Below are 22,787 nucleotides of genomic sequence, written 5' to 3' on the forward strand. Positions count from 1 at the left end.
CCACTTTAGCTAATGGGGCCTCCTGCTGCCGCTGCACCGCCGGAGCACGATTTCTGTTCTCATCCTGAAGCAAAGTTCTTAACCTGAGGTACTATTTCTGGGTTAGCGGAGTCTGTAACCTGAAGCATATGTAACCTGAAGCGTATTTAACCCGAGGTACCACTGTACTCTATTCCCAACTTAAAAATGGAAAGCATAATGCTGGTGGTCAACAAAAGAGGTTTAAAGACAAGTCAAATCTTTTAAAAATGTAGTATAAACACCGACAATTGGGAAACACTGGCCTGCGATCGCTCCAGATGGAGAACAGCCTTTACCAAAGGTGCCGTGGGCTTTGAAGACACTCAAACTCAGGTCGAAACGTGCTAAGAGGAAGGCATGCTTAGCAAACCCTCTCTGTGTTCAACTCCCACCTGGAAACCTATGTCCCCATTGTGGAAGGACGTGTGGATCCAGAATTGGTCTCCAGTCACTTACAGACTTACTGTTAAAAATGTGTTCACGGAAGACAATCTTACTCGGCTATGTGTGATCGCCAAAGAAGAAGTAGTTCTATTAATCCCCAAGCTGCTTGTTGAGGCAAGAGCAAATCATCTGTTGGGCTTTCATGGAAGTATCTCACATACACATTGGTTGCAGAAAGTCACAATTTCTTTGTGTGTCTGCTCATGTTCTGGATGAACCACAATGTAACTTTGCAACACCAGCACAACATACAGTGCTACCTCGGGTTAAGAACTTAACTCGTTCCCTGTACGGGCCACCAAAAAAAAAAAGAAAGAAAGAAAAAGAAAAAAGAAAGAAAGAAAGAGAACTTAATTTGTTCTGGAGGTCTGTTCTTAACCTGACATACCACTTTAGCTAATGGGGTCTCCCGCCGCCGCGCAATTTCTGTTCTCATCCTGAAGCAAAGTTCTTAACCCAAGGTACTATTTCTGGGTTAGCGGAGTCTGCAACCTGAAATGTCTGTAACCCGAGGTACCACTGTACTAGATCCTGCAGTGGAGTGCAGGGCAGATAAACAGTCTAGACGTCTTTTGCCCCATTGGGCTTAGGCAAGAATCCCCAGCTCACATGAGACCAACGACAAAACAGAAAAATTTTCTTCAAGAGGATAGTCGCATGTATAAAAATTACAGATATTTTAATGAGTTAAATGTACTAGTGCCACAATATTTTAGAAACATCTGTCTTGCAAAGAGCTACCAAGGAAAGGACAAAAATATTTTTTTCCTTAAAAAAGTTTAATTACAAGGTGCTTAGACTAACAAGTTCTATACAAAACCAGAACTCTTTTTTTAAAAACAACAGCCTTATAAATATATAAACATCTTCTAATCCGAAAGATGAAGGGAAGGTGGAAGAGAGAAGAAAAAAGTCTCACTTCTAAATATTGCATATGCATAGTGCTACGGGGAGGGGAACAAAACCCTTTCTACCTTGACATTTTCTGGATGGTGTATTGCTGGCATTTTAAAGTTACCCACAGCTAGCACATTTTCAGCTTAATGGAACCGAAATGCCACACTTTCTCAATGAAGACCCATTCACGTCTGCCAGGTTAGCATGTTGTCTTTATACAGAATACAGTTGTTCATAGAGAGAATATATCTAAGAATAGTTAAAAGTAAGCCTTCATCTAGACCCAAAAAACCAGACACTTCATCCATGAATGAAGACTAGATTATGGCTTATGATGAAGGGGTAACTCCCCTCCTTCAATATTCACTGAATTTGAATAGGCAATGTTACTTCACAAAACACATTTTCTTGTAGAAAACGTGTATATCGCTCCAACATACCTCTTAAGTTACAAAAAAGGAACGAAAACCTTACAGAAATAAGAAATGATCCCTTGCTTTACAGAAGTCTCACATTTTGGACCCATCACACTATTCACTGGTAAGTGGGATTTGTCAAAACAACTAGAAAAACACCTTTAAAGTTTACTATAGAGAAGGCAAAGAGACTTTGTTTAGATTATTCAAGTTATTGCAGCACCAGTGCACTGTGCAGGCTGCCTTTTGGGTTTCATATTTCATATTTAGTGAATCTTGCTTTCTGCAGACAAGCTTTTATACCTAGCTCAATCCAGGTGACTGAGTGATCTCTACCAATTACACTAGTTCTAAAAGCTTAGAATTCTAGTTCATCACATGTAATTTATAAGAAACTAATCAGTTTTGAAAGTTTAGATTTCCGCCCATAGATTAAATGTTTGTCTGCACCTCAAATCGCACCTATTCCTTGCATTTCACTGAAATAACCTGAGAGGTCTGAGTGCCTTCAAGGCATAGTAGCACAAAGATAGCGGTGTTGACATTTGCAGCTTGGAACAGTGCAGTTCACAAATAATAATTCCCTAACTGAAGGTAGGAGTTGCACTATTTTGGCTAAAATACAAGAGGGGAGAGGAGAAATAACTGCAATTTTATCCCTTTAATATTCTCACACCTGAACTTCAAAAAATTAACAAGCACTCGCGCACAATTTTTGCTATCAATCTATTTTCACACAACACACTGCTTGAAGACAAAGCTACTTGGCAGATCCATTCCAGCTGAGGGCTTTGCTAGTTTACCAAAAATAAGTTTGAGCCCAAAGAGCAATAAACTGAAAGTCCTGTTGCTGATAAGTACAGAAGGGCAAAGCTTCTGCAATATTTCCCACCTTCTCATTAAATCGGCCACACAGATGGAAAGGCCTGTAACTCAATGCCACAGACCAGAAAGGCATGTACAGGGGACAAGACAGTAAGATATTGGAAAGTGGATAGGATAATGCCCATTGCCCCCAATGAACATACAGACAGTGGTCATGTGGCTGGTTAGCAAGCTGTTCTTATGAGCTTTGACAGTCCAACTTCTTTTTCCAAGGGCTTCTTGTGGGCTTCAAGCAAAAAGCATCACAACCAGCAAGCATCACAAACCACAGTCCATCAGGAAAAGGCTACCAGACTCTTTTGACTGCTATCGCTGGTGCAATGAGGAATATCACGTTCGCATACTGCAGGCATTGCTCAGCTCCTTAACAAAAGGAAATCTTCCTGCTTGTGAAAAGTGGATAGTTAAGTGCATAGTCCTCATTGAGGATCCCATCGGAAAGGAAATGGTGAGCACCTCTGCCAGCACCAGGAGGACTTTATCATGCAAGCACCAACCAATACCCATGATCCAAATCAGAAAGACGCCATCTCTGGCTGCTGGAAGCAAGGACCGCTCAAGCAAATGCACAGCTGACCTTTGCAGAGGAAGCTGGAATTGAGCGAGTCACGACAGTACAGAAGACGCTTTGTAAAAGTTACCAAGGGAAGAGAGACAGAAATCCTGGGGTTTTTTTTTTAAAAAAGGAATGACACTGTAGCCTCCTGAGCAATTAGACTTCCTGCGGCGGCTGGCTCTGGGGGCTTCTGCCTCTCTTCTCATGGAAAGGCACCCTTCGCACTCAGCTAGTACTTTAAAATAAACCCAGGAGTAAATATAAAACAACCCCAGTTTTCCATGCAGGGTGAAGTTGAGAAAAGTCTTTTCTAAGTGCAGGCACCTGGCGCAATCCAAGACGGGACGGGCTGCTGAGTTTGCCGGAGGGCAGGTTTTTTGGCACCACTCTCCTCTCACAGGCGGAGGTGCGGCACGGCTTTTGTGACATCCCGGAAGAAGGGGTGATTGAGCGCAGTCTTGGCCGAGATCCTCTTGTTGGGGTCGTAATGCAGCATTTGCTAAAGGCGAAAGAAGCAAAGAGTTAGCAGCACGCAGGATGCCCAAGAACGGGCAGCCAACTCTCCTCGGTCCTTCACAGGAGACAACATGATACAGTCTCTGTAGTGGGACACAGATGTTACCCCAGAAGCAAAAGCAGAGACTGAACTCAAAACAAAAACAGGAATGAGAACAGGGAGGTGGTGAAATATAGGAAGGAGGAGTTTGCAGCAACAAGAGCAAAATGTCAGAAAGCAGGAGTGAGGAACCTGGTTCCCTCCAGATGTTCTTGGACTGCAATTCCCAGCAGCCTCAGCTGGAACCTGGTTCCCTCCAGATGTTCTTGGACTACATTTCCCATCAGCCCCTGCTAGGATGTTATAGGTAAGGAGGTCCAGAAATAGACAGAGGTTAAGTATAAAGGCAGTTTTTCTTCCGTCGGTACCTAACACCGCTACATTTTAATCAGATACAGTATATACAACAGAGTGTGAGGTGTAAAGGTGAAAGCAGTGGGATGTGGAATATATTCTGGATGTGTCCTAAATTCAGAAAATGATGGGAGAATACTGGAAAAAGACTAAATAACAGGCTACACTTTACCCATGCACCCTCAAATTTTGTTATTTGGAGACGTTAAAGATGTTGCCCTAATTGAGAATAGGGAATGAATACATCTCTTGACCGCTGCTAAAATTTCTTGATTATTTGCCAAAATCAGAAGATAATGAGTGCACCACCCAGGAGATAATGGATAACCAAAATCTAAAACGGTTTAGAAACAAGCAGGCTCGCAAATATGGTGACAAGCAGAGAAAACAGGCAGAAGCCAAAGTCTTTGTGGAAAAATTCAGTCTTCACTGGACATTGATCTGCTATATTTCTTTTGGTGTGGAAATCTGATTTTATATGTAAAAAAAAAAAGTGGTGTTTAAAGCAGATCGAAAGCCAGGACTGTCAATGCATTATTCTGAAGGCAATGGCAGGCATATGCCACTTCCAAAGGATTACTGGGCTTAAGCTCTGCGAGATATAGACACTTGCATGGGAATGCATCCTCAAATCTTTCTAAAAATCTGGAATTCCACTTATTGGACTTTACTCCAGGAAATGATCCATGACTTGGGGGGGGGGGTGAAGACATGTACAGAGCAAATGCTCTCACCCCAGTGGTCTGGATATTTGCTAATGCTCAACGCCCTTTCCCCCCTAAAGCTGTTGAGACTCTGTCCGCGCTGCCTTGCTAACTCACCGCTAGGAGTTTCCTGCCCTCCTCATCCAGAGGCGGCACAACCTTACTGAAGTCCTGCCGGGCCCACTTGGGAAAGCTGGATTTGTAGTCGGGCATAGAGGTGACACCTGGCCACACAGTCTCGTCCGGCGTGCCGAGGGTGCGGAAGATGCGGAAGAGCTGGTCGATTTCCGAGTCCCCAGGGAAGAGGGCTCTGTGGGTTATCTGTTGGCAGGAGGAAGATAGTTCAGAATCCCGGTGCCATGAAACATCTTCCTTCCTTCAGCCAGCCACACCTCCTTCCTCTCATGGCTGGCATAAAACTATTGTGCTCAAGGGACTCAGCAGGGTGTAGTAATCAGGACTGGAGAGAAGCGAGTTCAAATCCCAACTCACCCATGAAGCTATTGGGCCAGACATTTAGCTTTTATGGTCGGAGGACCTGTACCCTGCAGATCTTCCTGGACTACAGTTCCCAACATTTCTGGCCAGTGACTACACTGGCTGGGCTGATGGGATCCAACATTCCCCACCCGTTTTACGTAAATCACTCTTGAGCATTTCTCAGTAGTCGTGCATGCCCTGTGGAACGCCCTCCCATCGGATGTCAAGGAAATAAACTACTATCTGACTTTCAGAAGACATCTGAAGGCAGCCCTATTCAGGGAAAGTTTTGAATGTTTGAGGTCGTTTTGTATTTTATTTTGCTGGAAGCTGCCTAGAATGGGCAGCATAGACTGTAAATAATAAATTATTATTATTGCTATTATGAGAACTTCTACTGGAGGTTGCTGTAATAAGTTAACTCCAAAGGTGAAGCAGCAGTAGCAGGAAATCTACAATCCTTTATTCATTTATAGGCAGGGAGGTTTTCTCAATTGTGCTTAGCCTCCCCTACAACCACGGGAAGAGTGCAGAGAATGAAAGTAAAAAAACCAATTGGGCTGTCGCTATTTCAAGGCCACAAAAATAGAGCAGATCCGTGTCTAACCAGATTCTCTGCTGGACTACTGTGATGTGTTCTGTGTTGAGCTACTCATCAGAATGTATCAGAAGCTGCAGCTAATGCAGACTGCTGTTTCTCTATTAGTAAGAACAGACTCAAAGGGAGTATATAGCTTCAAGTCAGGCCTATCCGCACTGGCTTCCAATGTACTTCTGGACAGGGTGCAAACTGGGTAAATAACCTTAAATAAGTCTTAAACTGCCTGGGCCCTGTCTCTTCTCCCACGTATACTTCCCACTTTCTGAGATCAGCTGCCTTACATGGATCCTCAGTTATAAAGGTGAGATAAAAGTAATGCACAGAGTATAGCTTCCTTTGGGATGACCACTAATCTCTGAAACGCCCTGCCCAGGAAGGGCCACCTGGCACCTCCCTACCTAACTCCACGGCAGGAATAACAACATAGCTCAGTGCTTTGAGTGCAGAAGATCCTAGACTTGATTCTCTGCACCTCCCAGTTAAAAGGATCTGGGAGAAGATGACGGGAAAGACCTTGTTTCCATCCAACACCCAGAGAGCAGCTGCCAGTCACATAAATAGTTTGACACGTTGTAGCAAAAGGCCATTCTCAAATTATTTTATTTATTTCCTGAACATTCTATTATGCTGCTGCTACATTGATCTTTTCGGATAGCCTGCAGAGTTCTAATCATACCTATCAATTGACTGAATGCTTATCACATATTTTCACAGCGTATTTCTTTACATGAAACCCAAGTAACAGGTTTATTTAAAAAGCGATCTTTTAAGCTGAAACCTTTTTTATATAACTGCTTTGATCTGCTTTTCGTCTTCTGACCTGCCGCTTTTAGGTTCCATTTGGCTTTTTTAGTGCTGCCACTTGTACACAACTATTTTTCTTTGTTGCATTATTTACGTATTGTTATGTAAGCCTCATTTACCGGACGGAAAACCAGCTAGTAAACTAAACGGCATTTTTGATCCTGGTACTACTTACAAGGGCTAACAGCCTTGTAAGATGCTGAAACCAAGATTGCCAGGCGATCCAGCCCACCCAAGACCGAGGAAATATATCTGACCCAGAAAGCTCCCATGGGAATCGTTCCACAAGTCCCTCCCTCCGTGACGCACAGCCCTTGGCATGAGCTGCGTGCAAGACAGTTCTGCACTCATCTCCGGAGTACAAAAGCTCAGCTGCCCCCACCCCACAGGAAAGGGAAGCATCACTGCCTAGAGCGGTGCTGCCATCCTCAAAAGGTGAATCCACAACAGATCCCCTTCTGTTCCCTGCTGCCAGTTCTCTGGCGGTTTCTGCCCCAGGGAAAGGGGATGATGTTAGCGGTTGCTTGCCCCACAAGGTGCTGCCAAGTCAACTGATCCTGTCAGCAGCTCTTCACAAGGCAAAAGGCAAGGAAGTGGGAAGCATTTGATCAGGGCTCTAGCCCGGCTCCAAATGGAGAAAGGAACACGTGAGAGCTCACTTATGTGAGCACCCAAGCTGATGTCACACCAACAGCATTAAAACGGGGCTGGGCCCAAGACTTTTGAAGAAACTAGAGTTCCATGGGTGCAGCTGATTATATGGAAGACAGAAATCCTTGCCATGTTTAAGAATCTGGGTGGGGAGTGGGGGGTAGGTGGTAAATATGCGTCCATTAGCAGCATTTGAAATTATTGGGCTCGGGCAGTTGTACAGTGGTACCTCGGGTTAAGTACTTAATTCGTTCCGGAGGTTTGTTCTTAACCTGAAACTGTTCTTAACCTGAGGTACCACTTTAGCTAGTGGGGCCTCCTGCCGTCAACGTGTGATTTCTGTTCTCATCCTGAAGCAAAGTTCTTAACCCAAGGTACTGTTTCTGGGTTAGCGGAGTCTGTACCCTGAAGCGTATGTAACCTGAAGCGTATGTAACCCGAGGTACCACTGTACTGGGACAAGAAGTGCACTGATCCAGAGGGATGGAAGTAGAATACAGTGGACGCATGGGTTGCAAACATGATCCGTGCGGGATGCACGTTTGCAACCCGCAGTGGTGCATCTGCGCACACATGGGTTGCGATTCGGCGCATATGCGCAAAGCGCGGTTTAGTGCTTCTGCGAATGCACGACCGCTGAAACCCGGAAGTAACCCGTTCCGGTGCTTCTGGGTTTTGGCGATCCGCAACCCCAAAAAAACGCAACCTGAAGCATCTGTAACCCGAGGTATGACTGTAATCTTTTCCTGCAGTTCCAGAACGCACTGTTCAGATCTGGAGAACGGGACGACATAGCTGCGTTATACTGAAACCAAATCATTAGCTCTCATCTTTGACAAACGTTGCTCTAGAATAGGAGGCAGAGAATTGATCCCACCCCCAAATATATGGTTGGACTCCCAATTCTCACCCCTGCCAGCAAGGATGGTAGACGTCAGGGCTGGTGGGAGCTGGCAACAGGGTTCTCCCAGCCTATCTTGGGCTTCAGACGCCATACCCCCCGCACTTATAAACACATTTTGAACTGCGCACTGCATTGTAACTTTTAGAGGGTATGGTGGATGTGCTGAACTCGATGACATTTTGCTGCCTGCTGATACTTGGGATTCCAATACAGAAGCGAGATGAATTATCCCTCCCCATCCTATGAAACTATTTGCCTGTGAACACCGGGAACTTTTGGTTATTCCAGAACTTTTCTGGCCCAGTTTATTTATAGTCTCCACCTGTAGCACCCCTGAGCAATTTAGGGTCAAGAGATGCAGGCCCACCTAGGAAGTGGGGCAGGGCATCATCAGTTCTCCAATACGTTTTGCATCTATTACAGTGGTACCTCGGGTTACATACGCTTCAGGTTATAGACTCCGCTAACCCAGAAATAGTACCTCGGGTTAGGAACTTTGCTTCAAGATGGGAACAGAAATTGTGCTCCAGTGGCGCCATGGCAGCGGGAGGCCCCATTAGCTAAAGTGGTGCTTCAGGTTAAGAACAGTTTCAGGTTAAAAACAGACCTCCAGAACGAATCAAGCATGTAACCAGAGGTACCACTGTACTTCTCTTCTTTCCAGGACAGTGTGGCTTCACATCTTCTGCCTCTGCCTCCCCAAGAGACCTTGCTTTGGGCTTACAGACTCTGGGTCTGCGTTCAAAATTCCAGCCTTAGCACCGCTGGGTTCCTTTTGATCAGCTATTCCAGCCAATGCTACGTTCACTACGCCCACCCCGCTTCACTCCCGAAAAAAAGGTACATACCATCTCTGCAAAGATGCAACCCAGACTCCATATGTCCACAGCTGTTGAGTAGTATTTGCAGCCAAGGAGAATTTCTGGAGCTCGGTACCAGAGGGTCACCACCTAGTGTAAAGCACAAAACACCCATAAACAATTCAGTGTTGTTGTTTTTCCCCTTTTATACATACATGCAGGGACGCGGGTGGCGCTGTGGGTTAAACCACAGAGCCTAGGACTTGCCGATCAGAAGGTTGGCAGTTCAAATCCCTGTGACGGGGTGCGCTCCCGTTGCTCGGTCTCAGCTCCTGCCAACCTAGCAGTTCGAAAGCACATCAAAGTGCAAGTAGATAAATAGGTACCGCTCCGGCGGGAAGGTAAACGGCGTTTCCGTGCGCTGCTTTGGTTCGCCAGAAGCGGCTTAGTCATGCTGGCCACATGACCCGGAAGCTGTACGCCGGCTCCCTCGGCCAATAAAGCGAGATGAGCGCCGCAACCCCAGAGTTGGCCACGACTGGACCTAATGGTCAGGGGTCCCTTTACCTTTACCTTACATACATGCAATTAAATTACAGGCCATTGGCAGGAAGGAGTCCCAGTTTATTACAGATGCAACTCCAGCCCCTGTGAATGAAGGTAAGTTTAGCATTCAAAACAGGGGCGCACACCAGCGCACACGGGGGCGCACACAACTCCTTCATAAGGAGGGTTACCCTGAATGTGCACACCTAAAACAACTGGATAATCAAGAGGCTGGGATAAACATTCCCTCTACCAAGGTTTTTTCTGACGCAGAAAACACAGGGTCCAAACAACAACTATGAGGCATTCCAGTTATTGTAAGATCAGCTGTACATGATGTTTTGACTTTAAAAGACTCAGGAATTATTTTCAAAAGAGTAGCCCTTTCCCAACCTATACTGTTGCTTGCAGCAGATAACAACAAGAGTATTATCAATAATAATTTTATTTCCACCCCACCCATCTGACAGGGTTGCCCCAGCCACTCTGGGTGGCTTCCAACAGATATAAGAACATAATAATGGTTGAAGGAGCTGGGTACATTTAGCCTGGGAAAGAGGAGACATAGAGATAATATCCATCTTCAAATATCTAAAGGGCTGTCACATGGAGGCTGGAGCAAGCCTGTTCAGGCTGGGGATGTTTATGTTTATATTCTGTATTTTGCATTTTATACTGTGATTTTACATTGTAACTGCCCTGAGACCTGTGAGGATAGGGCAGTATACAAATTTAAGTATTATTTTTGTTACATATTATTTTTTATTATTACACATTAAAAGACTTCCCTATGCAGGGCTGCCTTCAGAAGTCTTCTGAAGGTTCTATAGTTATTCATCTCCTTGGCATCTGATGGGAGGGTGTTCCACAGGGTGACTGCCACTACCGAGAAGGCCCTAATTATCCAACTTTTATTCAAAAGATAATCTGAAGAGAATTTTTTTGCGGCCAAGGGCAGTACAGTGGTACCTCAGGTTACAGACGCTTCAGGTTACCGACTCCGCTAACCCAGAAATAGTACCTCGGGTTAAGAACTTTGCTTCAGGATGAGAACAGAAATCACACGTTGACGGCAGGAGGCCCCACTAGCTAAAGTGGTACCTCAGGTTAAGAACAGTTTCAGGTTAAGAACGGACCTCCAGAATGAATTAAGTTCTTAACCCGAGGTACCACTGTAGCTCAGTGGCAGAGCACAAGCTGTGCAGACAAAATATCCCAAATTTAATCCTTGACATCTCTAAGCAAGGCTGAGAATGATCCCTGACTAGATTCTTAACAGTCCACTGCCAGTCTGTGTAGCCTATACCAAAGAAGAGAAAACCAATGGTCTGATGTGCTGTAGTGCAAATTCCCATGTTGCTCACAGCAGCCCAGAATGGCTGTGGAAACCAAGCCAGATGGGCAGGGTATGAATAATAACATTATTAAAATTATGATTATTATTGCAGCTGCGGGGGGCGGATCCAAATCCCCAGACCAACCGTCTCTCTCGCACAAAGCAGGTGCCAACTAAATAGGGAATTCTGGGCAACCGTGTATCCTTAGATCATAATAGTTAAACTAAAGCACTATTAATGCCCACATTGCTTTGGTTTTTTACGGATTTATGCTCATAAGAAAGTCACAGCATCATTTTACATTTTGCAGGCTGCATCTCAATGACAGCTTTTCTAATGCTGTATCCAAAAAATGCCCATTGCTTACTGAAGACCTATTTTACCATATTTATGTAGTGGTACATTTTTTTTATTATTATTATTATTATTATTATTATTATTATTATTATTAGAAAATCCTGCAGCTTGAGGCAGCTTTCTTTTGTCTCTCCTGCGGATTTCAATGTTTAGTATTGCTTTGTTTGCTGATTTATTTATTGATGACTGATTTACGGCATTTCCATCTACTCAACTGCATATATATCTGTTTTAATATGCCCACCGGTAGAAAAGCTGCGCATAAATAAATCATCCAACAACAGCATCCACTTTTCCATCTAAAAGTACAACAGAAGCATCTCGCCACAATTTGAAAAATCTATAAATATACTTTAAAATATGAGAAACAGGGCAGACATAGAAAACCCACCAATCAGTAAACAGGGAGGAGCAACACAGTACTAATATCATGTTGTTAAGAAAGCCATGTAAACCAGTTTTCAGTGCCTGTAAGAAAACATGGGCCAGAAGATTCAGAGAAGGTCCTCTGCCCTGCACCAACAAACTGACACTTATTCCAATGTTAAAACACACAATAGGGCTTCCGATGTGGACTTGAATGATCAGGGCAGTTTCTTATCAGAAAAGACAGTTCTTAAAGTATCCCGACTCCAAGGCATTTAAAGCTTTAGAGCTCAAAAGCCTTTTGAATTGAGTGTGGATGCAAATTGATGACCAGAGAAGAGGGTTTATGCAACCAAACCTACCGGCACCAGTTTGAGGTTGGGAACTGCATTTTTAAACAAAGCAAGCTTCCAAACTGTCTTTAGGCACAGCCAGGATGGATTTGATTTAAATCATGAGTCAGTAAGACTTGATTTAAATCATCATTTTTTTTTACAGAAAGACTCATTTTTGCTGGTATAATCTTAATATTTACAACCAGAAGGAGGTTTTGTTTTGGGAATAATAATTTTTCTGAGTAGATTTTTCAGTTATATCAAAAATTACTTATTTGGTTATACTATTGGAATTACATAGACCGATAATTATGAAATTATTGTGAGGTTTAATAAGTTCATTGTTTATATTTGGACAACTCTTCTGCTGTACCTTATTGGAAGGAGAAAAACAATCGTTTCCTTAATAACAATTTAAACAATTTATTTAACTAAAACAGTAACATTATAGCATCTGTTTCCATGTTTGTTAACTGGCGTGGTTAAACTTTTTTATTATAACCCAATTTAAATTTAAAAAGCCCATTTAATTTTTTTTAAAAAAATATTTATTATTATTATTATTATTATTATTATTATTAATTATTGAATTTTATCCACCTTGGGTGCAGCTCCATGTAATACTAACTAGTGATACGGAGCTTCCTGGACCATCAATTTTGGGGGAAATCTCTGGGAAGCCAATTTGTGCCATTACATTACACACTTGCAGCACCAAGACAATTATTTCCCCCAATATTTGAGGAGTTGGGGGGGGGAGAAAATTGATCAGAAACAAGCGAGCGACACACACTCACTTCGTGCGTGTAGGTTCGCACGGGCACGCCAAACGCCCGAGCGAGCCCAAAGTCGGCCAGTTTTATGGCTCCCTCTGCGTTGATGAGGAGGTTTTGTGGCTTCAGGTCGCGGTGGAGCACGCGGTGAGAGTGGCAGAAGGCAAGTCCCTGCAGCAACTGGAACAGGTAGCTCTAGGGGAAGAGAGACAGAAAGGATGAGAGACGGAGAACAGCCCTACAGAGCCAACGGAAAGCTCAGTGTCAGGAGAACTGGCCTCAGCACCAGCAGCTGAGAGCTTAAAATTCTGGGAACCCATCCAAAGTTCCTTCCTGCTACTTGAACCTACGAGGTGTCGCCACTTAAGCTGAGTCAACAGCTCAAGCAGAGATGACCTAAATCCTCTCCCGTCATTAAAATTCATTTGATCTCGGCATTTTGGAAATGAATTTTAATGATGGGAGGGGACATCTCCGTTGCTGAGTCACCTGAACTGGCCACACCTAGAAAGTTTTAAGTCGGGGAAAAGGGATTGGATTTGTCTGTGTTAAGTTTGCCTCTGGAGCACCAACTTCTTTCAGCCTATCCACTGCTAAATATATGAATAAGTCGTGTATATAACCAGGCGCATCTGTGCTGGAGTTGGGGACTTAATACTTATTTTGGAAGGCATGTTGCCTCAAGCTTGAATTATTCTCCGTTTGATACACCATCAAAAAAATCCCCTACTCTGGGAAATTCGCTGAAGTCACATTAGTTGGTGTTACCTTGTATATATTGTAGGCCACTTGATTCTGAATGAAGATACAATTTAGTAGCTGTTTGAAGTGTTGCAATCAAATTATCAGACTGACAGTGGTACCTCAGGTTACATACGCTTCAGGTTACAGACTCCACTAACCCAGAAATAGTGCTTCAGGTTAAGAACTGCTTCAGGATGAGAACAGAAATTGTGCTCCGGCGGCGTGGCAGCAGCAGCAGGAGGCCCCATTAGCTAAAGTGGTGCTTCAGGTTAAGAACAGTTTCAGGTTAAGAACAGACCTCCGGAACAAATTAAGTTCTTAACCTGAGGTACCACTGTACTTTTAGGTTGCCAGGTTTTTCTGTTCGCAACTCAGGCGATCCTTGCTACCACTTTTTGTCTCAGACTTGGCGGCTAAGGATTTACAGCCCAGTGCAGCCCAGGAGAAAGGACTGCGATAAGACCCAACAGAACATTTCCCTTCCCAGCTGGCCTTGGGGCTCACATGGATCCTAGTGCATTTGCAATTGCCGTGAATGCATGGAGAAGAGCAAATTACTCCTCCACAGAATCCCTGCCTGCCTGTTGAAGTATGTAGAGTCCACGCTATGGGTAGGCAAACTAAGGCCCAGGGGCCAGATCCGGCCCAGTCGCCTTCTAAATCCGGCCTGCGGATGGTCCGGGAATCAGTGTGTTTTTACATGAGTAGAATGTGTCCTTTTATTTAAAATGCATCTCTGGGTTATTTGTGGGGCATAGGAATTCGTTCTTTTTTCTTTTCTTTTTTCAAAACATAGTCCGGCTCACCATAAGGTCTGAGGGACAGTGGACCAGCCCCCTGCTGAAAAAGTTTGCTGACCCCTGCTCTATGCAAACCAAGGACAAGCCAGGGGGGGCCACATCAAGTCCTGCCCCCACCCCCGTTGGCAGATTGTGTGCCCCCGCCCTTCTTTTGTTATAAGCCAAGTCGGAGTTTTTTTGTCATTTTAAAAACACATCACCGAAGGATAAAGTGTGAAAACAACATTAAACCATATAATCTGTACCCATGTCTATCACAGGTGGCGCTGTGGTCTAAACCACTGAGCCTCTGGGGCTTGCCGATCAGAAGGTCGGTGGTTCGAATCCCCATCCCCATCATCATCATCATTTATTATTTATACCCCGCCAATCTGGCTGAGTTTCCCCAGCCACTCTGGGCGGCTTCCAATCGAGTGTTAAAAACAATACAGCATTAAATATTAAAAGCTTCCCTAAAGAGGGCTGCCTTCAGATGTCTTTTAAAGATAGGATAGCTGCTTATTTCCTTCGCATCTGAAGGGAGGGCATTCCACAGGGTGGGCGCCACTACCGAGAAGGCTTTCTGCTCCCATTGCTCTGTCCCTGCTCCTGCCAACCTAGCAGTTTTAAAGCACGCCAAAAAGTGCAAGTAGATAAATAGGTACTGCTGCGATGGGAAGGTAAACGGCGTTTCCGTGCACTCTGGTTTCCGTCACGGTGTCCCTTTGCACCAGAAGCGGCTTAGTTATGCTGGCCACACGACCCAGAAAGCTGTCTGCGGACAAACACCAGCTCCCTCGGCCTGAAAGCGAGATGAGCACTGCAACCCCATAGTCGCCTTTGACTGGACTTAACCATCCAGGGGTCCTTCACCTTTATTTTACCCATTTCTATATGAAGACGTTACCCAACTCTAGAGAGATCCAAGATCTAGCCTTTCTCCACACTGTTGTATTCCTTCTATGCATGCACACACAGGACTCCCTGAACATGCCGGGAGTTTCCTCATTCACTTCAACGCTGGCCTTGCGCACACATTCCACTGCAGACACAAAGCTGCCCTCAAAAAAGGAACAAGGCGAACCTGCGAGTGCAGGAGCACAACATCGGCGCTTCTGCACTAATCTGGGCATTAGCGAAAACCAACGTCGTCGGTGTATTCACCGTGTGTGTGCATACGTGTTTCATAGCCCAGCAGCCCTGCCCTCCTCCTAGTCACCTTGGTAAGCGGCAACTCTACACCACTGATCGCAGACGAAGAATCCATGAACTTCTTGAGGTCCTGGTGTAGGAACTCAAAGACCAGGTAGAGCTTGTTCTCGGTGTGGATCACATCCAGCAACCTGGAGAGTCGGGGAAGGAAGAAATAAGGAATCTGATAAGGAAGCAGTAATGAGAAGGCATTTTTTTGGCCAGGAATAATGCAACACCCTTAAACCTTAATAATAATAATAATAATAATAATAATAATAATAATAATAATAATAATAATTTATTAGTTATACTCCGCCCATCTGGCTGGGTTTTCCCAGCCACGCTGGGCAGCTCCCAACAGAATATTAAAAACATTAAAAACTTCCCTAAACAGGGTTGCCTTCAGATGTCTTCTAAAAGTCAGATAGTTGTTTATTGCCCTGACATCTGATGGGAGGGCGTTCCACAGGAAGGGTGCCACTACTGAGATGGCCCTCTGTCTAGTTCCCTGTAACCTCACTTCTTGCAGGGAGGGAACCGCCAGAAGGCCCTCGGAGCTGGACCTCGGTGTCTGGACTGAACGATGGGGGGTGGAGACGTTCCTTCAGGGCCGAGGTCGTTTAGGGCCTTAAAGGTCAGCACCAACACTTTGAATTGGGCTCGGAAACGTCCTGGGAGCCAATGGAGGTCTTTCAGGACCAGTGTTATGTGGTCTCGGCGGCCACTCCATCACCAGTCTAGCTGCCGCATTCTGGATTAGTTGCAATTTCCGGGTCACCTTCAAAGTAAGCCCCACGTGGAATGCATTGCAGTAGTCCAAGCGGGAGATAACCAGGGAATGCACCGCTCTGGCAAGACAGTCCGCGGGCAAGTAGGGTCTCAGCTTGCGTACCAGATGGAGCTGGCAGACAGCTGCCCTGGACATAGAACTGACCTGTGCCTCCATGGACAGCTGTGAGTCCAGAATGACTCCTAGGCTGCGCGCCTCAAAGATTTATAGAAACAGAAACACTGGGGAGTGGTAGCTCTGTGCAGTTTGACTATTATGTAATCTTCTTTGAAGCATCCTCTGATAGTTGCTACCAGATACTGGATAGAATGGGCAGTTAGGATGGCATCTCCAGGGAGTGTTGTAAGGTAAAGGGACCCCTGACCATTAGGTCCAGTTGTGACCGACTCTGGTGTTGCGGCGCTCATCTCGCTTTATTGGGAGCCAGCGTACAGCTTTCGGGTCATGTGGCCAGCATGACTAAGCCACTTCTGGCGAACCAGAGCAGCGCACGGAAACGCCGTTTACCTTCCCACCAGAGAGGTACCTATTTATCTACTTGCACTTTGACATGCTTTTGAACTGCTAGGTTGGCAGGAGCAGGGACCGAGCAACGGGAGCTCACCCCATTGCGGGGATTTGAACCGCCAACCTTCTGATCAGTGTCTGTGGTTTAACCCACAGCGCCACCCGCGTCCCAAGGAGTGTTGTACCCTTAATAAATTGACTGGAACGGAAGACATTCTACTCACTCCTTCCCAAAGCACAGATCTCAGCCAACTTCCTTCCACATACTTACTTGACAATGTTGGGGTGGTTCAGCTCCTTTAGCAGGGAAATCTCCCGGATAGCTGTACTCGGAACGCCTTCAGTCTCCCTGCGAACAAAGAGGGGAAACAAGGTGAGAAGGGCAGAGAGGGTGCTACAGAGCGGAAGTAGCCGTGTCCATGACCCACTGATCCGACATAATAAGATGCTCCCTCAATGTGGCAAACTGGGCACCAAAACTGGGCACTTGTGAGAGAAAAGATTTTCCACTGTGGACGTTTATTCAGCAAAGGCATGCGGTCTAATCAGTTTGCACACAGAAGCCCAAACAACATTGCACTGGGCCTTCCCCTGTATCTAGCCTAGGTGATTAACCTTAAATCATATAAAATCAGTTCCTGGAATGTGCAGCGATGCCACCGGCTGAACTGCTTTTGATGGTGGTGCTACGTACCCAGACTAACTCAGTTTGCCAAATACAGTCGCACCTTGGTTTTCAAACAGCTTAGTTCCCGAACATTTTGGCTCCCGGATGTTGCAAACCTGGAAATGACTGTTCTGCTTGCAAACTATTTTTGGGACCTGAACGCCCAAGGCTTCTGATTGGCTGCAGGAACTTCCTGCAGCCAACCAGAAGCTGCAATTTGGTTTTTGAACATTCTGGAAGTCGAACGGACTTCCGGAACAGATTCTGTTCGACTTTCAAGGTACGATTGTAGTACAGAAGGGTTTGAAGGGGTGGGAGGAATTGCCCTAAATAAGTTAAAAGCAGTGTGGACGCCCTCCCACCAGATGTCAAAGAGAACAACAACTACCAGACTTTTAGAAGACATCTGAAGGCAGCCCTGTTTAGGGAAGTTTTTAATATTTAATGCTGTATTGTTTTTAACACTCGATTGGCAGCAGCCCAGAGTGGCTGGGGAAACTCAGCCAGATGGGCGGGGTATAAATAATAAATTATTATTAATATTATTATGAGATCAGAATGCTGAAAAAAAGGCAGCAACTGCGCACATCCCATGTTCTCGTTGGGGAGAGAGATACCTTAAAAGTAGGGACAGGGGTGGGGGATAATAATATGCACAGTGTTCTGTCTATGGCACACAGCCTCAGTTTACCAAGTAATTACAGTATCCCCATCAATGTCTAAAATAAAAAATATATGCTCATTATACTGTTAACAGTGCCCTCAAGCACTGGGGAACTCTTTCCAAAGGCACAGCTCAAGCAGCACATTTTCAAATATGCAATTAATGCATCTAATTAATCTATTAGCAACGCCAATAAAATAATCATTGCTTCTGGCCTACTATACCAAAGGGAAAGGAACGCAGCGCAAGTCAAGTTGATCTATTTTGTTAGGTCAACCTCTTTCGGGATCAACAATTCAACTGCCAGGGATCATGCTTGGCTGCAATGCTGCTCATAAGCCATAGGGACTGGCCTTCTCCCTTTCTAGAGCAGGGAAACAAACCCTAAGCAAGAGACCAAGAACAAACCCTGGCTCCCAGCCACGGCTTATTTGGGAAGAAACGCAGTGCGCATACACACTGATTCACACAACGCTCAAAGTCGGCTGCTTCCTTCGTCGGCTTGCTTCTGTGCTCTAGGAAGCGAAGTGCAAAACAGGGGACATTTGAGTTGTGTGTACCAGTATGTAGTGTTTCTTTAAACTATGGTTTGCTGTTAGCTTTGCCGGGTGAATTTCATAGGGGCCAAAATGAGCTCCATAGCAACTCAGCCAGACCCATGGCTCAGTTTCTGAACCTACCGTGAATGCAAGGTGAACATCAGGCATAACACAATGTGCCTCTAAAAATGTCAAACCACAGTCAATGCTAGGCACATGAGAAGCCTGCACCCCATTTTTTTTAAATTACCCATTGCGGTTAGCTGTCCACATAGCTATTTACAGTGGTACCTCAGGTTACATACGCTTCAGGTTGCAGACTCCGCTAAGCCAGAAATAGTACCTCAGGTTAAGAACTTTGCTTCAGGATAAGAACAGAAATCGGGCAGCGGCACGGCGGCAGTGGGAGGCCCCATTAGCTAAAGTGGTGCTTCAGGTTAAGAACAGTTTCAGGTTAAGAACGGACCTCCGGAACAAATTAAGTACTTGACCCAAGGTACCACTGTACATCAGTTTGCTATTGATTCCAGGAACTTCAGGCCATGCTTTTCAAGAACAACTTAGGGCTTGTTTTCCCCTCCTGATGGCCTTAGCCTTAGTCAGTAGGCTGTTGGGCAAGGGCTGGGAAAATCCAGAACATGAATTCAGCTAAGTTCTAATCTAATCTTCTGAAAAGTTGTCGTGAGAATTAATTAGGAAGAAGAAACAAGGATGTCAACATGGGGCTTCTTCAGAGTAAGGTTGGGATATAAATGTATCACAGTCAACATTCACTATGTTTTAAACACCCAAGTAACAGTAATATAAAAAGGTGACCCTACAGCACAATCCTAAACATGACTACTTGAGAGGATGTCCCATTGAGTTCAACAGAAATAGCTCAAGGGTGGCTATAGGATTGTACATCTAGGGTAATTCATTCCAATCCAGTACATTGGGCACTGTATAAACACAGAGTAGCAAGACTGCTCAGGGACGCGGGTGGCGCTGTGGGTTAAACCACAGAGTCTAGGACTTGCCGATCAGAAGGTCGGCGGTTTGAATCCCCACGACGGAGTGAGCTCCCGTTGCTCGGTCCCTGCTCCTGCCAACCTAGCAGTTCGAAAGCACCTCAAAGTGCAAGTAGATAAATAGGTACCGCTCCGGTGGGAAGGTAAACGGCATTTCTGTGCGCTGCTCTAGTTTGCCAGAAGCGGCTTAGTCATGCTGGCCACATGACCCAGAAGCTGTACGCCGGCTCCTTCGGCCAATAAAGCGAGATGAGTGCCGCAACCCCAGAGTCGGCCACAACTGGACCTAATGATCAGGGGTCCCTTTACCTTTATCAAGACTGCTCAGTTTACATGAGTAGGTTTTGCCACTCATGTAAAGTCATATTTTGCCAGCAGGACACCCTGAACCTAGAACCTTAAGATATAGGAGGATTAGTGTTCAAAATTTGCCTGGTGCCAAGAGCATTTTGCACATGGCTATCAGCCACTTGCAACCACGTGAAGATGCCCGGGTGTCAGGATGACGGCCGACATCTCCACCATCTGGAGGTGCGTGCCTGGTGATCCTTGGATCTTGACGGTTTTCACACACTGGCAACACACCCTGTAGAACTCTACCTGTTATATTTCATCTGCACAATCAGAATGAATTTCAGGAACCAAAAACTTTTATACTGAAAAATATGACTTTCGAGCCGCCTGGCCCCGGAAATGGCAACCAGGCATTCTGTCTGGGCAACTGCAACCCTGGTTTAAGGAGCCATTTGGCACCTAGCTTACACATCTGTATTTCTACCATTAATGAGGATAGGCTGTGGTCACAGAAAATACATCACTTTGCTCATGCTCAGAGACACTCTCCTCTCCAGCCTGGAAGAATTAATCCCAACCACTGATTAGGAGTATGGGAACAGGAGAAAAGTCCTGCTTGATCAAGTCAAAGACCCATCTAACCCTACATTTTGTCCTCACAGTGGCTTATGGGAAGCCTGTAAGCAAGACCTGAGTACAGTGGTACCTCGGGTTACATACGCTTCAGGTTACATACGCTTCAGGTTACAGACTCTGCTAACCCAGAAATAGTGCTTCAGGGTTAAGAACTTTGCTTCAGAGTATGAACAGAAATCGTGCTCCGGCAGCGCGGCAGCAGCAGGAGGCCCCATTAGCTAAAGTGGTGCTTCAGGTTAAGATCAGTTTCAGGTTAAGAATGGACCTCCGGAATGAATTAAGTACTTAACCCGAGGTACCACTGTACAACCTTCCCACTGCGCTTGCGACTCCCAGCAAACAGCATTCAGGGGAAATTCAGGGTTCTCTTCCAGCCCAGATTCTCCTGGACTGCCCATTTCGAAAGCAGCACAATCAATATGAGGCCCCAATGCCACTAGGAAAGAAATCTAGATACAAAATGAGGGGCTCCCTTCCCTGTCAAGAAGACACACACTATACATTTAAGGTACATGACATTTCCCAAAGAATCCTGAGAACTATAGTTTGCTAAAGGTGCTGGAAACTGCATGCCTGTGGAGGGGAAACTACAGTTCCTATTGTTCTTTAGGGAAGTCATATATGCATTGAATATTCTTTAAATTTATGGTGTATATAAATCGCCCTGAGGATCCCATGGGCATAGCCAGCCAGGATTTTTCTTTGGGGGGGGAGCAAAAAGTTGTTGAGCTTTTTGGGGGGAGATCACCCAAAAAGTGTTGATCATAGGTAAAAAAAATCCCACCAAATAGAGCGCAATTACTGGGGGCAGGCTTCTGCTGGGGAGGCCGGAGCTCAGTTAATTTGGTACTGTATTTTTAAAGCTTTTCATTAATTTTGGAGGATTATGGGGGGGGGGCAACTGCCTCCCCCCTTGGCTACGCCTATGGAGGGTTCCATCCCGACAATTTGATTAGAACTTAAAATGTGTGCAAAATAAGCCCGGTGGCCTTTTGCAATGCAGTAACTGGCCATAACGAACATTTTAGCATCGCTCAGTAAATTAACGCCGCAAGGGGGTTCCGTATGAACAGAATTGTACTTTTCAATAAGTTGCAATTCAGAAGTTTCATATGAAACTTGAGAGAGAGAGGGAGGGAAAATTGTGTACTCAGAATAAGTCCAGCACCCTGAACCGGAGTAACTGGGCATAGCAGCCAAGCAGAACCACGACTTGAGGGCAACCCGCCCCCCAACATTAGAGTAGATACTACGAGCCCCCCCCCCGAAAGTGAGGCCAAGAGAGCGGGAGGGGAGGAGAACGGCTCTCTCCCGCTCCGCCTCGCGTTGGTCGGCCCTAAATATATACCGAATCGGCGCACAAGGGAAGTTCTGTTCTCCGTCCGCGAAGTTACAGGAAGGAGGGAGGGCCGCGAACTTCTTCCCAAGTCCCCTTGCTCGTCACCCACCCATTCAAAAGAGAAAATCCCGGCTCCTCCTCCTCTTCCTCCTAATGCAAAGAGAGGAGCAGATTCGTCTGCAGATTCTTTCCAGCGCCTTCAAGCAGCAGCGAAGGGGATTTTTTATTTTTTGCTCGCCAGGCCACCCAGAGTTTCTTTCTTAGAAATTGGGTTTTGTTTTTGGGGGTTTTTTTGGAGTGGGTGGGGGTGTCTGGCGAGGAATTATTTGCACTCACGTGTCCAGGCGGATTTTCTTAAGCGCCACCACCTCCCCGGTGACTTTGTTCTTCGCTTTGTAGACCACGCCGTAGGTGCCCTCGCCGATCTTCTCCACCTTCTGGAAGTTCTCCATGGGAGGAGGGTTTGGCTGGGGTGGATCCCAGCTTGCCTCTCCGTAGAGCGCAGAGAGATCGGGGCAGGCAGGAAGGAAGGAAAGAAAGAAGGAAGGAAGGAAGGGGCAAGTAGTTCGCGAGATCCAGGCGGGGCACTTCCCCTGATCAGCGGCCGCGCAGTTGGAGAAGGCTGCAACCTCCCCGCGCGTTCGACGCCGCGCAAAATGGAACGTTGTGTATCTTTTTTCCGCGGCGGTTGGTCGCGCTCTTGTGTTCTCTCTTTCCCGCGCGCGAAGCCGAGCAACTTGGCAACAATGCGAGCGCTTCCCGCTCCACGGCTCCTCCTCCGCCTCCCAGTCTGCTTCCCGCGTTCCATTCGCCACGCCCACCCTCTCGTCCGATTGG

The 22,787-nt window shown here is 45.8% G+C and overlaps 1 protein-coding gene across 1 annotated transcript; it reads right to left on the bottom strand.

Annotated features, from left to right (window-relative positions):
• Window positions 1-1,125: 1,125 nt before the first annotated feature.
• On the bottom strand, window positions 1,126-22,744 carry CDK2 (cyclin dependent kinase 2). The gene is made up of 7 exons (XM_083598975.1): window positions 22,287-22,744; window positions 17,073-17,150; window positions 15,530-15,653; window positions 12,812-12,982; window positions 9,122-9,223; window positions 4,951-5,154; window positions 1,126-3,718 (listed from the first exon to the last, which is right to left on the bottom strand). The coding sequence occupies exons 1-7, from the start codon at window positions 22,400-22,402 to the stop codon at window positions 3,614-3,616; spliced, it is 900 nt and encodes a 299-aa protein (XP_083455101.1). The 5' UTR covers window positions 22,403-22,744; the 3' UTR covers window positions 1,126-3,613.
• Window positions 22,745-22,787: the final 43 nt, after the last annotated feature.

The sequence above is a fragment of the Podarcis filfolensis genome (assembly GCF_964270895.1).
Source record: "Podarcis filfolensis genome assembly, chromosome: 2".
Lineage (NCBI taxonomy): Eukaryota > Metazoa > Chordata > Lepidosauria > Squamata > Lacertidae > Podarcis > Podarcis filfolensis.

Excerpts from the sequence above, each read along its gene's own strand:
- CDK2 (XM_083598975.1), bottom strand. The coding sequence starts at position 22,402 with ATGGAGAACTTCCAGAAGGTGGAGAAGATCGGCGAGGGCACCTACGGC. Across the intron at positions 15,654-17,072 it reads AACCACCCCAACATTGTCAA|GTTGCTGGATGTGATCCACA; the intron begins GTAAGTATGTGG and ends CCGACTCTCCAG. Across the intron at positions 9,224-12,811 it reads TGCGAACCTACACGCACGAA|GTGGTGACCCTCTGGTACCG; the intron begins GTGAGTGTGTGT and ends GCTTTACACTAG.